Source organism: Agelaius tricolor, unplaced genomic scaffold (genome assembly GCF_023055355.1).
Source record: "Agelaius tricolor isolate 1412-34295 unplaced genomic scaffold, bAgeTri1.0.p SCAF_33, whole genome shotgun sequence".
In the NCBI taxonomy this organism is placed as follows: domain Eukaryota; kingdom Metazoa; phylum Chordata; class Aves; order Passeriformes; family Icteridae; genus Agelaius; species Agelaius tricolor.
Genome location: NW_027269293.1, coordinates 2,928,619 through 2,943,089, shown reverse-complemented (window position 1 = coordinate 2,943,089; position 14,471 = coordinate 2,928,619). Strand labels below are relative to the sequence as shown.

Below are 14,471 nucleotides of genomic sequence, written 5' to 3'. Positions count from 1 at the left end.
ATAATGATAAAGCTTTGGAGAGCAATCATCAAAGGGCAAAAAATGGCACAGAAGATCCTGAAAAGCATGGAGAACTCGAGTTCTGAGCATAGCAGAGGTGCAGTGTCCTGTTTGTCCATGGTGGGCTTTGCTCCAAGTGGCTCCATTTGGTTTGTAGCAAAGCCAGAGAGAGGAAAACTCTTTGGATGAATGTCAGGATTTCCTTAGAGAAGGGGGAATAGGCCTGGCCCCAAAGCTGTGCTGCCTCCAGACCAGGGGCCATGGCAAAGCCAGAGAAGAAATGGGGCATTGATGGAGCTTCTCTGGGCTCTGGGGGGCTGTGAGGCACCTGCAGGACACAACTCCAGGCTTTGCTGAGCTTGGAGCTTCCATCTGGAGCATCAGGTTTAAGAGTTGCTGATGGACCCATGCCTCAGGAATTAACTTAAGCACTTGGTAAAGCCATTTGCATCTTAGCCAAATCCTCTGCAATCTCTGGGCAGTTGGCTGCATCGTTTATCTATTTGTTAAAAAAGGAAACAAAACTGCAAATCCTTCTTCATCCTCATGTTCTATATTTGCTTCCTGATTTGAGTAAGGACTCGTCCTGCTGTTCCCTGTTCTGCAGCTGTGTTTTGGCACATTCTAAATTACAACAATCCTATCAGAGAGAGTTAAAAACACAGAATCAATTTGTATCTTTATTTTACAAGTGGTGCCCTCCTTATATTTGCCTGTGAAAAGTGACAGGAGCACCTAAATTATATGTTCTACCTTTTGCACCTACTTTATATGTTCTACCTTTTGCACCTACTTTACATTGCAGGAAAAAGCAAAACCTGTGACTGAAAAGTGACCTTGTGAAAGTTTTCATCCACATTAAAATGAAAATGTGCACAGTCTGCCAACTGGGCCATGGTGCAAGCTAACAAAAGGTTTCATGCAGATAAACTTTGCTCAGTTACTCTCTCCTGTGTTGTATAATCCTCCTAGGCCACCTTTTACAGCATCTTTTACTGTTACCTTGGATTTTAAAATTTTTTTTGAACTCTTATTGGTTTGGTTTGAATGAGATGGCATTTCTCTTCAAGATTAATTCAGCTTCAGAACAGAATAATCTATTTTGTTTCCAAGCTTTAGAACAGAAGCTGTTCTCAGCACATGGCCATCACTTCATCACAAATACCTGTGATTCCTGGAGCCTTGGATCAGTGCTAAGACAAAGCAATCCTTCCACTCTGCAGGCTAAAACCAACCCAAATACAAATGGAAGTTCCACCAAAGTCTTTTATTGTAGCCCTTACACGGCTGAGCTGCCCTCCAGAGGTGCAGAAGGAGAGAATCCTGAGCTCTGGGGAACGGGGTCATTTCACAAGATCCTTCACGTATTTCCAGCCTTCCACTGTGTACTCACAGGCCCTGCTGGGAGCTGCAGACAAGGCAGACATGACTGTGTGCACTCCTGCGAGCAAAGCAGAGAAGAATTACCCCAAAATCATCATTCAAGCCAAATTTCCCAATTTCCAACACCACCACTGTCGATCTCTTCAAGCCCTGAGCATTTGTGACACAGAAATTCCAACTTCAGGGTCTGTACATGGGCTAAGACAATTCCAGGACTGAGCTCAGCTCTTTGTTTAAGTCCTGTTTTATTTCTGGCCTTGCCACACTCCATGGGTGATGCTGGACGTGTCACAGTTATTTGTGGATTGTGTTTCCCCACAATTACATAAAGACTCTTTTCTGCACCATAAAACCTATATATTACTAGGTATTTATAACCTAGTGTAGGTATTAATTACTGGTATTTATAGGTTTGGCCTTCAAACAAAAATGTCTAAAATTCTAATAACAATGGGAATGCTCATCCCTTCTGAAAAGCCAAAGCCTGAGCTCAGACTCAGTTAGTGAGCAGTTATTTTACCTTTATTCCAGGAAGCAGAGAGGGAAAAGTCAATTTTTGGAGTGGATGGGAGCTAGAAATAAAGAGAGAGACAAAATATCAGCACTTGAGGGCTTTCACTTGGAATTCACATCACCTTGGCAAAGCCTCTTGACCTCAGATCTCAAAATTACTTAGGTGCCTACTCTCCCTAGGCCTCAAAAGGGACCAGACATGATGCTTAAAGTCTGGGTTTTGCTTTTTCCTGCAATTTAAAGTAGGTGCAAAAGGCAGAACTTATCATTTAGGTGTTCCTGAGAAAGCATCTCCATGGCTGTCTCTGTTAGTTTATAATTGTAATATGAAAAATCTCAAACTTCCAGCAAAGGTCTCTGATTTTCTGAGGATTTTTCAAACTAAGAACTACTCATAGAGGAGGGGCCTCTTCAAGCAATTGAAATTCAACTTGAACTGTTGGCAATGTGAAAAATTGGGAGGATAATATTTTTATTGTTTTTCTTAAAAACCAGTAGGATCCTTCAGAAGAAAACTACACAGTGCAATCAATACCTCCCAGAGCATGTCTGCAGTTCCTCCCTTGACCCTGCTTACCCCTCTCCTTTGAGATAACATCTCTGAGCAATGTCTCTGCCCCAAATTTAGCATTTTATTCGCCTTCCATTTCAATCCTCTTCAAAATATTCGCCGTGTGAAATCCAGTTTTAGCAGTAAAACTCCTGCCAGCCTCACTGTAATCAGAATATCACCCCCATATTTTCTCTTCCTGATTCAGGGGAGGTGTTTGTGTTGCAGGCATCACCTGAGCAGCCCTTACCTCCCAGCCCAGGTAATCTGTCCACTCTTGGATAGCTGGAGGCAGCGTTTCCTGAGCTTTTTTCAGTGCTTCAGCACCTTCTATGCCACTGCCCAGCAGCCCCTGGTCATATGCCACGTACACAGCAGCTCCAGCCAGGCCTCCTTTGACCAGAAACCTGAAAGAATTGAAAGCACAACAGTTCAGTTCCTGTTCTGACCATCAGTGCATCTCTCTCAGTGGTTGTGACTGCCAAAGAAGGTAGCAATAAAGAAACCTCATGTCTTACTGTAAGTAAAAATCAGCAGAAAAATGTCTTCCTCTGTTCCTTGCCTTCCCAGGGCAACTATTTCCTGTCAGCCCCTTGAAACTACTCCTAATTCACATTTTATCAGTGATGGTTTTCAATATAAAAACGAGAAAGTGTCACGTTCCTCTAGAGCATGTGCCACTTTTTAAAGCCTGAGAATCACTGCCATATTCCTCTGCTAAAACTAAAGGATTCTGCAGTGAGCAAGCCATGCATGTTCATTCTTCCTGATAAATCTGATATTTATCTCATAAATCTGACAGACACCAATATCTTTACAGCCCAGTGAACACCTGGCCACGGCTTTTGCACTGCCGAGGCTTTTAAAGTTTCCCTGCACGATGTGCAGTCACCAGTTCTACAGCTGTGATGCCAACCTACACAAGGGAAGATGGGAAGAGAATATTTGGCATTTCTTGGCATTTCTATTATAAATAAGAGATCTGAGGTAAGCGATTTTCCCAGACTTGCAGAGAGATGTTGTCCCTTTAAAAAAAAAAAAGCAAAACTTGGCAGACAGTGGTACTGCAGTAATAGGACATAAAGCAGATACAAGAGAGCTGAGAAGAGAGAACCAATTTTTAAAGTCGTGTATTCACATGCATTTTGGATAAAAGCGATTTCTCTGCTGAAATGCGCTGCTGGCCCCCAAGGATACCCGTGCAGCCCCGAGCCCCGCGCTACTCCCGGGTTTGTTACGTGTCCGTATCCGCCCGCGGAGAGCGGCGGGGCCCTCCCGGCCTGTGCAGACACAGCCGGGGAGCCGCGGGGGCAGGCGAGGCCAAGGGCGCGGAGCGAGGCGAGCACAGCCGAGGCACAGGGAGGCCGCGGGCCTGGGGACGGGCCGGGGACAGCGGCACTGAGCACTGAGGGCCGGGCGGGGAGTGCGGAGGGGAAGCTCCGTGCGGAGGGTGCGGGAGGGCCGGGCCGGGAGGGCGGGCAGGGCCTGCGGGACTCACTTGACAGCGGGCAGCAGGCGGGCGGCCATGGCGGCGGCGGGGCCGGAACCGTCACGTGCGCGCGCGGCCCCGCCCGCGCCGCCGGCGTGAGGGGCGGGAGGGACGGGAGGGCGTGAGGGGCTTGAGAGGGACGGGCAGGGCAGAGCCGGGCAGAGCAGGGCTTGAGGGGCCTGAGGGGCGTGAGGGGGGCCGGGCCGAGCCGAGCCGAGCCGAGCCGAGCCGAGCCGAGCCGAGCCGGGCAGGGCTTGAGGGCAGGGCTGGGCTGGGCTTGAGGGGCGTGAGAGGGACGGACAGGGCTGAGGACGTGAGGGGACGGGCAGGGTCGAGCCGAGCCGAGCCGAGGGTGTGAGGGGGCCGGGCAGTGCTGAAGGGGCCGAGCGGGACTTGAGGGATATGAGGGGGTCAGGCAGGGCTGAAGGAGCCGGGCAGGGCTGAGGCTGTGAGGGTGCCGGGCAGGACTTGAGGGTGTGAGAAGAGTGAGGGGGCCGGGATGGGCTGAGCCGAGCCGAGCCGAGCCGAGCTGAGCCGAGCCGGGCTGGGCTGAGCTGAGCCGAGCTGAGCTGAGCTGAGGGGCGTGAGGGGGCCGAATGTGGCTCCTGCGCCTTTGTGGCGCTGTACCCGCCGCCCGTGTTGTCGCTCGGTGTCGCAGCGTGGTGGCGGAGCGGCTCATCCCGCTCTCTTCTTACCCAGACACGCCTCCGTCCTGTGGGCTCTGCCGCCGCCTCCCTCCCGAGATCCCGCTGCTTTGGGGTCACTGCTGCCAGCTGTCGTTAGTCTTTAATGAATTAAGAGCTCTCTAAGATTAGACACGAGGGTTTTTTTTTTTCTCCTGTAGGCTCTGAGTGCAGAGGGCTGTGGGAATTGCCGGTGAAAGGTAATTTTTATTTTTGACCAAGGTGGCTGTGGCTCCCGGGTGAGAGACCCCTCAGGTGGGCTCTCGGTTCTACAAAAGCCTCTCCCAGGCTGGCTCCAGGCATCAGAGGAAGGAGAACACGGTATTATTTTGGCTGAAGTGCTCAGCTTCAACGCTTCACTTTGTTCCTCACAGCTTGGAGGGAAATGAAGCCAATTGGAAAAGTGCTTTGTGCTACAGGGGTTGTAGCTGGGCTCATCGCTTTCTTCTGGAAAGACGACTTTAACCCAGGTAGGTTTGCCAGGGGGATGATTTCAAGCTAAAATATAAGTCACACAAGGGAAGAGGTTGAATTTCCAAACTTGAACTGATGGTCTCATTCCTGCCCCTAGTCTTACTAGAGTTGGTGGCCCCAAAGCAATGTTCCATTCCCCAAAACAAAGAGAAACTTGAAACAAAGAGAAAGATGAAATGGTATAAGAGCAGGGATCCTGCTGTCTCTGTGGGGGAAAATGGCACTTTGCTACTGCCTTGCTCTTTCTATGTTTTGGTTGTAAATTCCTTGGTTCCAATTCAAGAACCATCTCTAGAGGTGTGCAGTGCCTGGCCCAAGAGGGCTGATGGCAAAGAGTAGATGATATGCAGAAGGTGCATAGCCTGTTTTTCTGGTTTATGTTGTACAGCTTCTCAGAAGGTGAAAAACAGCTTGGTTCTTGAAAGATTTTGGTCTAGCAACCCAGGCTACGCCGTGTGTCATCATCATGACATTGCATCACCAGTCCTGCCCCTTCTAGTTTTGCAGAAGCACCAGGAATTTTGAGCACTCAGGTGCATCTTTCTTCTTTAAAGCTCTGCCAGTAGTTAAGGGCAGCTCCTCTCCTGCTTTCTTCACTTATTTCTGTATCTTTTATTCTCTTTCCCATAACAAGAGAGCCTGTCTGGTGCCCGTGTTCTCGTGACTGGAGCCAGTGCTGGGATTGGAGAGCAGATAGCATATCACTATGCCAGATTTGGAGCTGAAATTGTGTTGACTGCCAGGAGGGAAGCTGTGCTGCAGAAGGTAAGAACCTCATCCTTGTATGGGGGAAGACATGAGAGATTCAGGCTTTTACCAAACCAACAAAAAAATGAGTTGTCAGCATAATAGATTTTCTTTCAGAACTGTCAAGTATAAATCCAGAAGAGAATTTGGCCTGTACAAGAAAATACAAATACAGTATTTGTATTTGTACAAATGCCTGAGCTTTTAACTGCCTGAACATTTATTTATATGAGGGGATGGTGTGAAGCTGCATCAGGGAAAGGTCAGGCTGGACATTGTTCTCCACTGTGAGGGTGATGAGTCCTTGGATGAAGATCCCCAGGAGCAGTGGTCAGGCACCAAGCCTGTCAGAGCTCAGGGAACATCTGGGCCACACCCTTAATGATAAGGTTTGGTTTAAGGAGTCCTGTGAGGAGCAGGGATTTGGATTTGATGATCCTTATGGGTCCTCTTCAATTTGAGATACTCCATGTTCTACAATTCCTGGGCAATATTGTGCAACTTTTCAGAGTCCAAATTGTTTCATTTGTAGCTGTTTTGTTAAAAACTCAAGACTTATTGTAGGTGAAATGCCTTTTGACCAGCTCAAACAGATGAGACTTCTTCATCTTTATGAAATGGGGCAATATTTAGAAAGAGTAACTCTTCAGTTGTGGGGATGTGTAACTTCCAAGGAAAGTTCTTGACTGTGAAATGGTGCCAAAGGTGAGCTGGGGACAGTGAGCATAATAATAGTTCCTAATGACTGGAAGGCATTATTCCAGCAAAAAGCTAAAACTGCATATCATTGTCAGGCACATTCACACACTCAACATAGCAAAGGAATTATGAAAGATGAATTCTTTTCCAGTTATTTTGGAAAAAAAAGAGAAGAACTTAATGTAAAGCATAATCCTTGTTCCAGAAGATTGCTCCTGAAGAAGATTGGATTTTTTCCAGTGAATCTTGATCCTGTCCCAAGCAGATTGTTTAAGCAGACAGTTGAATAGAGGGAACCCTTTGCAGGATGCAGCTTCAAAGTCTGGATGCAGAATGAGCTCTCCATGGCCCAAACAGCAATAAACTTTAAATTAAGGTGTGTGTGTGTGTGTGTCTCTGTCCAGAACTGACTTTCAGTGACTGCAGCATGTGTTTCATGGTGCCCTTTCCCCCAATCTTTTTTCAAATATTAAATCTTTGGGGTGTGTTCTTTTTCAAGGTGATGGAGAAATGCCTGACACTCGGAGCAAAGAAAATCTTTTACATCCCTGCAGATATGTCCTCCCCTTCAGAGCCTGACAGGGTGGTTCAGTTTGCTGTCCAAAAGCTGGGTAAGCATCCTGAGCATCTCTTTGGCCTTCAGGTGTGTGCACAGGTCTCATCCTAGTAGGAGAGAACTGAGAAAGGTGTTCAGGACATAGCTGTACCACCAGAGCTAAGTTCTGCTCCTGAATCACACTGAAACATCATTTCAGGGAGTTATTGTCAAAGTCAAACAGTTTTCCTTTCAGTTCTGCCCCTGAGGAGCAGCCAAAGCTGCTCCCAGATGAGCACATGTAACCTGTCTTCATCACATGTAACCTGTCTTCATCACATGTAACCTGTCTTCATCACATGTAACCTGTCTTCATGGTAAAGCACTCCCATCCTGCCGAGGGAGTGGTTGAGCCCTCCTGGCATTTCTGAGCTCCCTGGCTGATGGTCAGGGAGGGGCTCCTTGTGTCACTGCTTCTTCTGCTGTCCAAGGGGGCCTGGATTACCTCGTGCTGAACCACATCGGCACCAACCGCTTCCAGGAGTGGGCTGGGGATGTGGAGTACACGCGCTGGCTCCTGCAGGTGAGGCCTCCCTGCTCCCCTGCAACCTCTGTGCTCCCCTGAACCTCTGTGCTCCCCTGAACCTCCCAGCTCCCCTGCATCCTCCCTGCTCCCCTGCATCCTCCCTGCTCCCCTGAACCTCCCTGCTCCCCTGCAGGTGAGGCCTCCCTGCTCCCCTGAACCTCCCAGTACCCCTGAACCTCCCTGCTCCCCTGAACCTCCCTGCTCCCCTGAACCTCCCAGCTCCCCTGAACCTCCCTGCTCCCCTGCAGCCTCCCAGCTCCCCTGCATCCTCCCTGCTCCCCTGAACCTCCCTGCTCCCCTGAACCTCCCTGCTCCCCTGCAGGTGAGGCCTCCCTGCTCCCCTGAGCCTCCCTGCTCCCCTGCAGGTGAGGCCTCCCTGCTCCCCTGCAGCCTCTGTGCTCCCCTGCAGCCTCCGTGCTCCCCTGAACCTCCGTGCTCCCCTGCAGCCTCCCAGCTCCCCTGAACCTCCCAGCTCCCCTGAACCTCCCTGCTCCCCTGCAATCTCCCTGCTCCCCTGCAGGTGAGGCTTCCCTGCAACCTCCCTGCTCCCCTGCAGCCTCCGTGCTCCCCTGAACCTCCCTGCTCCCCTCCAACCTCTGTGCTCCCCTGCAGGTGAGGCTTCCCCGCTCCCCTGCAGCCTCCCAGCTGCAGGAGTGTCGGGGGTAGCACGGTGGGGATGGATGGAGACGAGAGATCTCTGGAGCCAGGTCAGGAACTTGGGGTTTATTGGGGTTTAAAGGGCCTGGGTGCAGGAGCTGCCAGCTCAGAGCAGGCCTGAGAGAAGAGAGGGGTAGAGAGGGTGAGAGGGTGAGAGAGTAAGGGAGTAAAAAGGGGCGGGAGAGCAAAAGGGGTAAGAGCATAAAAAGGGTAAGAGAGCAGAAGTGTAAGAGAGCGAAGTTCCCATTACAATACAATAAATACAATAAATCATCTTCTGTGTTGAATATTCTAATTCTCACTAACCAATCTAGTACAATATGCAAATCTTATAGCATTTACATACAGCCTAGAAGAATCATTACATTGTAACAATCATTATGCAATGTTTGCCCCCATCTTTAGAGATGATTTTTCTCATTTGATGTTTGAAAAGGCAATTCCAAACCACGCTCCTTTACATTTCTGACCACTCTATTGACTTTCTTGGCTCATGCTTCCAAACCCTCTTGCTTTTTCCATGTCTACATTGATCATTCCAGGTGAATTTTGTGAGTTATGTGGCTCTTGCAACAGCAGCTCTTCCCACCCTGGAGAAGAACAGAGGTGCTCTGGTGGTTGTTTCTTCCCTCACAGGTTGGTGACTTTACCTGGAGTAAGTGCTGGCCTTGTGGAAACAATGATTGCCAGTGCTGTTCATATTTCTCTGTTGTTCAATTCCTAAACCCATTTTCAAACTGTGCTTTTCATAGTATATAATAATATTATAACAAACACATAATAATATAGTAATATGTATTTTAATATACTTACATAAAGGGAGACTCACCTGAACAGAACATGAATTGAGATAGAGTATGACAGAACCTGCATCTTCTCTCCATGGGTCCTCCTTTCACCCACTTTCCTGGGGTTTTCCATTCTCTCTTTCCCCTTTCCAGGGAAAATGCCCACTCCCTTCACCACTTCTTACTCTGCCACCAAGTTTGCTCTGGACGGATTCTTCAGCTCCCTGCGCCACGAGCTCATCATGCAGAACAGGGATGTGGCAGTCACCCTGTGCATCCTGGGCCTGATCGACACTGAGTCAGCCCTGGAGAGCACCAGGTGTGTGTTTGTCTGAACACATCTCTCTTGAAAACACGCAAAGAAACGCACCCAGCTCTGTCTAAGAGGCTGTGGGGAGACTGCACCTGCCTGGGCACACCCAGGGCTGCTCGTTATGGACCAGGAGCAGGCGGAGCCCTGTGCAGTCAGGTTGGGGTGACCCGTGCCCGTTGCCTTGCAGGGGCAAAGTGTTCATCAGCGCCTCCCCCGCTGCCGAGGCCGCGCTCGCCATCGTCCGGGGCGGAGCCGCTCGGGCGCCCGAGATTTTCTACCCGCGGTGGCTGCGGCAGCTCTGCTGCCTCTGGGCTCTGTTCCCCAGCAGCGGGAACCAGGTGCTGAGGACTTTCTACAACTACAGCAGTGCCTGAGGGATGCCCAGGCTCCTCCTACAGCCCTTTAATGCCATTCCTGCCATCCCACTCAGCACCCACCCAACCACTGCTGTCGCTCAGGGGCAGGGCAGCAGTGCTGCCAGAGTCCCCTTTTCCTAAGGTGCCTCGTGCTCTGTCACCCTGCTCCAGCCAGGCTCCTGCTGCTGCTGCCCATCAGTCAGAGCCCTTGCCGTGCTCACTCTGCCTCAGCCTTCCTCCCCTCCTTCAGCCTCACCCTCATGTGCTTGGGCTGCATCCAGCCTCTGCTCAGCCCCAGCTTTAACCCTGCCTGCACAGGAATGGCTCTAGCTCCTCCTCCACTACTTCATTTCGGATACCATGAACCCTCTTGCTTCCTCTAAGTAGAATTTTTCTCTCTATTTTAATTAAACAAGTTTTGAATGTGTTGCTGTTATGTGTTGATGTTTCCTCTGGGATGAAACATTGGTGCCCTGGACTCTGTGGGCCAAGGCCTGGTGCTGACCCCATGTGAACTGGTAAATCAGCCCAGGGCTTTGGCAATGAGTTCAAGTGTAAGCACTGCCTAAAAGCAGGCACAACCAAGAATATGAAGTAGAGTCCCAGTTACTTAGCAAGTAAAACTTTTATTAAATAAATTTAGGATTTTTTTTTGACCAGAGTGAGGAATTTGACATTGACAAAGCTTGTATCGCACCTGTAACATTGTACAGTCACATCAGTAACTGTGATGGAAGAAACTGTAAATGCTTGTTTTAAACCAGCTTGACCTAGGATTCCCAAAGTCCTTTTTTTTTTCCCATTTTGCATTTGTTCATATTTTTTCTTTTTTTTTTTTTGTTTTGTTCAAAATTAGACTAAGTTTAAACTTCATGAAATTACTTGTAGCAGAAATAAAGTACATTATACAAATCACATACATAATAGATGTTAAGTATAAAAATGGTATTTACAATAAGTAAACATGGACTATAGAAACACACAGACTCTCACAGCTTCATTCACCTCTCATAAACTCTCAGCATCAGACACAAGGGTGGTTGAGGAGATCTGAAGGTACTTAAAGGGCTGTGCCACAAACACCTGAACAAAGGGCAAACTGGAGGAGAATGAGAGTTGGCCGAGATTCTCCAAAATCCCCATAGCTCACTTCAGTAGCAATTGCACCAACTTTGCCCCACCAACTCTCTTGTCCCTATTTCAATGTGCTCACACACCCTCACACACACACCAATGTTTGTGGTACCTTATCAAACTCTGACTATTGAAATCGTTCATTCCTACTCACTCTGGGGTTTGTTGGTCTGTTCTGCCTTGCTTTCCTTTCCTTCCTTTTGTAGAAACTTGAAGAGACTGTTCCACACTGTTCAAGGGATGTGCCTTGTCAGGATGACACACACCCCCCACTCCCAGGGGATCTTTTAAAATCCAGTTCTGAACTACATTCTGTGCTTTAGAGTTTGTGTATATAGTGTACAGAGCTGTCCCTACATATATATATGTGTGTATATATATGTATATGCTGCATAATGTAGAATCTGTCTCTTGGAGGGGGTGCTGGGGGGAAAATCCCAGAATGGAACCCTCTCTCATCCCATTTTCCTTGCATCTGCTGGGGAAAGCTTTGCAGTGGGTGCATGAGGAGAGTCCTCCTGCTGAATGCAGAGGGAGAAAACATCCTGTGGCACCTGGCAGAAAGTGCCCAGTGCTGGCACCAACACAGGGAGGCAGTGTGAGCCCCTGGGAGCCTCCTGTGCATCTGCTCACGCTCTCTCATCTCCTCCTGCCTTCACCAGGAAAATGCAGTTGCCATGGAGAGCTGTGCAGCACGGATCTGTGCCATGAGTGGGGAGGCAGTGCAGCTCCTCTCAGTAAGGGACTGGTTTCCTGTGCTTTCAGCCTGATCACCGAGTGCTCAGGGCAGGGGCTGGCACCACATCCCAGGAGCTTTTCCTGCAGAAGCCCTTGGAAAGGTAAGACAGAGCTCTCCAGATCCTGAAGCAGGCTGGTGCTAAGGTGGGTGAGTGACTCAAGCTGAGCAGCTGACTGTGCCCTAATCCTGGAGGAATGTATTTCTCCTTTTTGCTCACGTTGAGCAGAGAGATGTGCTCTCCCTCTCTCTCTCTCTCTCTCTCTCTCCCCAACCCACCCCCAGCTCCCTCTCTCCAAAATGTTCAGGCCTATCTGCAGTTCATGCTGAGAAGACACTGTTGCAAAGGCAAACCCCTCATTTCCAATACCTCTTGCAAGCAGTCACTCTCTGAATGGAAAAGTTTGGTCCTGTGAGCTAGTTTAAAAAAAAAATAGACTGTATATATTTATAGTTATCTATGAAAGGGCCAGAAACAGAGCAGGAGGGAGGGAGGGACGGAAATAAATTTCCAAACATCACTGCAGTAACCTAGAGACACACCATGGGTTTGCTTGGTCCATGTTCTCCAGCCACACCCCCAAGGAAGAGCTCCGTGCCCCAGGGGCTGCTGGTTTGCTGGTCCCTTTGCTTTGCACCACGTTAGCAGCAAAAATGCGAGTCCAGGCGTGGCAAGAATCTTCCTCCTGGGCAGATATTGAGCCTTCTCTTTAATTGCATGTCTTGGAGAGGAGGGGAGGAGGAAGATGGGGTGGGAAAGGTGGGAAGCCGAGGAAGGAAAGGGGTGGTGTCAAAAGAGTCGATAAATTTTACTGGCCTCTCTGAAAATCAACCTGAAGCAGAAATTCTTCCTCTGGACTTTCCCTTCACCTGAACAGAAATGGAGGAGGGAGGGAATTGGGAGATTAGGAGGACATCTGTGCAAACCTCAGGCTTTGAGCTGCTGCTTAAACACGGAGGACTCTGACCCAGATCAGATCAGATCAGCCCTCCCCTGCTTCCCATCTGTAGGCTGGCAGGAGCTGGCTCTTGGACAGCAGCCCTTCAAGGGTCTCACCTTTTCTCTGCTTTTCTGGGATCCCTGTGAATCATGGGATTGTCTCTTCTCACCCCAGAAAGCACTAACTTCAGGGCCCATGTAACAGCTGAAAACTGCTGGGGTTTAATACCTTTTTAGGCAGTCAAAAGCTTTTTGGGAGCAGTTGGACAGCACAGAAAAACCTTGCTTAGAGCACAAACAGGTCACTGGAACCATCTGCCTGTCAGGGCACTCACAGGCCTTGATGAACTTGACCAGCCCCACCTGCACTGCCCACACTGCCCACAGCTCCAGGAGTCTCCTCACAGCCCTGTGCCACCAGCCTCTGTCTGACACAGTGTGGAAGTGCCAGTCCCCAGCTGCCCATGGACCTGTCCTGCCCATGGATCTCATCACTGACTCCAACCCCTCCTCCATGTTTGTTATTGTCACTACAGACCTGCCTGGCCATCACTGATCCTGTTCACCTTCCCCAGACCTGACCCTGATCTTCACTTTCTGGCTTGGCTTTGGGCTTGCCCCCTTGCCACAGATTTCCCTGACTGATGATTGCTGAACCTGGCCATCATCTCCAGGCCTGCTCTGGTCACCCTGTGCCCCACCAGCTGTCACTGCCTCCACTGCTGGCCTCCCACTCTGCAGGGAGCAGCTGGGGCCTGGCCAGAGCTGTGCCCTGCTGGGGACACTTTACCTGTGCTGCAGAAGTGACTCCTGCTTGCTCACTGCTGTCAGTAGGGGTGGTTGGCATCCTTGGGCCGTTTCAACTGCACCTTCAAGCGTTTCATGCCAATCTGGAAGCCATTCATGGCCTGGATAGCAGTCTGTGCACTGGATGGGTTGTCAAAGCTCACAAAACCTGAAGGAAGGACACAAGATGGGTGACAATGGCACTGTTGGTGCCATGCCCAGTGTGTCATTGTTACTGACCATGCTTCCCTTGCCTGCACTTACCAAAACACTTGCTCTGGTTGGTGGCACGATCCATGAACACCTTTGAGGAGATGATATTGCCAAAGGGCAGGAACATCTGCATCAGCTCGTTGTCTCCAAACTCCTGGGGGAGATGGTAGATGAAGAGATTGCAGCCTTCAGGACCTGCAGGTGTGGGGGTAATGGAGAAGGACAAAACAGAAAGCCCCCAAAGGGCAGGGGAAGAGAAATGGGCTCAACTCACAGCACAGCACTGGAGGAGAGCCCTAGCACTGCCTCCCTCTGCTCTGGCCTCCCCTTGCTTGTCCCTGCCACTGGTCCATCAAGGGATCTGAGGGCTCTTGAGGAGCAACGGGGAGACTCTATACAAAATCAGGGTTTCTGGAGAGCAGATTCTCTTTCAAAGCTTGCCCAGTTCCTACACAGGGTGTAGGGACTCTGTGAGTGTCTGGGTGCTGTTCTGCTGGAAGGAAATCAGCTGAGGTGAGAGCTCACAGCTGTCCCAGTCCTACAGCTGCTGCTGCAGCACTCCCTGCAGCACTGCCTTCAGTCCAGAGGCCACAGCCTTAACTGGAAACCTCCTGGATTGCCCCACATCCAATTTATGGACCTGGTGCTGTGCACTCCTTCACTTGCTGCTCCCTTGCTGACACTTGCTCTGCCAATCAGGTGCAGAGAGAGAATGCCTTTGTCTCCAAATTCTATTCAAGCCAGTTTTGAAGTAAGTTGAAAATAAATTCAGTAGGTTATGAAGGCTGAAAAGAGAGGAGAGCACATTGCAGAGGCTGGTTTGGCTGGCTGCACTGTGGTTCTGACACCAGCAAAGAGGGGATGAGTGCTCTTTGCACAGGGAAGGGGC

The 14,471-nt window shown here is 49.8% G+C and overlaps 3 protein-coding genes and 1 long non-coding RNA gene across 9 annotated transcripts in view; 1 reads left to right on the top strand and 3 right to left on the bottom strand.

Moving 5' to 3' along the window:
* Positions 1-1,248: 1,248 nt before the first annotated feature.
* MICOS13 (mitochondrial contact site and cristae organizing system subunit 13) lies at positions 1,249-4,040 on the bottom strand. The gene is made up of 4 exons (XM_071451663.1): positions 3,945-4,040; positions 2,697-2,853; positions 1,904-1,955; positions 1,249-1,441 (listed from the first exon to the last, which is right to left on the bottom strand). Exons 1-4 carry the CDS (start codon positions 3,971-3,973, stop codon positions 1,344-1,346), a joined length of 336 nt encoding a protein of 111 aa, XP_071307764.1. The 5' UTR covers positions 3,974-4,040; the 3' UTR covers positions 1,249-1,343.
* Positions 4,041-4,193: 153 nt separating this feature from the next.
* Positions 4,194-10,202, top strand: LOC139602116 (hydroxysteroid 11-beta-dehydrogenase 1-like protein). Of its 5 annotated transcripts, none has more exons than XM_071451652.1 (8): positions 4,194-4,287; positions 4,841-5,088; positions 5,727-5,857; positions 7,038-7,149; positions 7,565-7,656; positions 8,859-8,952; positions 9,258-9,423; positions 9,605-10,202. In XM_071451652.1, exons 2-8 carry the CDS (start codon positions 5,004-5,006, stop codon positions 9,789-9,791), a joined length of 867 nt encoding a protein of 288 aa, XP_071307753.1. In that variant the 5' UTR covers positions 4,194-4,287; positions 4,841-5,003; the 3' UTR covers positions 9,792-10,202. The 5 variants fall into 5 exon arrangements, with proteins under 5 accessions (XP_071307753.1, XP_071307756.1, XP_071307754.1 ...); XM_071451655.1 differs by having other exon boundaries at positions 4,213-4,289; positions 4,993-5,088; XM_071451653.1 differs by lacking the exon at positions 4,194-4,287 and adding an exon at positions 4,296-4,818 and having other exon boundaries at positions 4,993-5,088.
* On the bottom strand, positions 7,650-8,173 carry LOC139602126 (uncharacterized). Its single transcript, XR_011683111.1, has 3 exons — positions 8,088-8,173; positions 7,818-7,927; positions 7,650-7,718 (listed from the first exon to the last, which is right to left on the bottom strand). It is a non-coding gene; the product is annotated as an uncharacterized lncRNA (long non-coding RNA).
* Positions 10,203-10,379: 177 nt separating the features above from the next.
* The window catches only part of CELF5 (CUGBP Elav-like family member 5), a 40,997-nt gene continuing 36,905 nt past the window's right edge, over positions 10,380-14,471 (bottom strand). For both annotated transcript variants that reach the window (XM_071451642.1, XM_071451643.1), the window contains exons 11-13: positions 13,634-13,777; positions 13,374-13,538; positions 10,380-12,513 (exon numbers count right to left, since the gene is read on the bottom strand). In XM_071451642.1, coding sequence (XP_071307743.1) covers positions 13,411-13,538; positions 13,634-13,777 — 272 coding nt within the window. In that variant the 3' untranslated portion in view covers positions 10,380-12,513; positions 13,374-13,410. The remainder of the gene's footprint in view (positions 12,514-13,373; positions 13,539-13,633; positions 13,778-14,471) is intronic.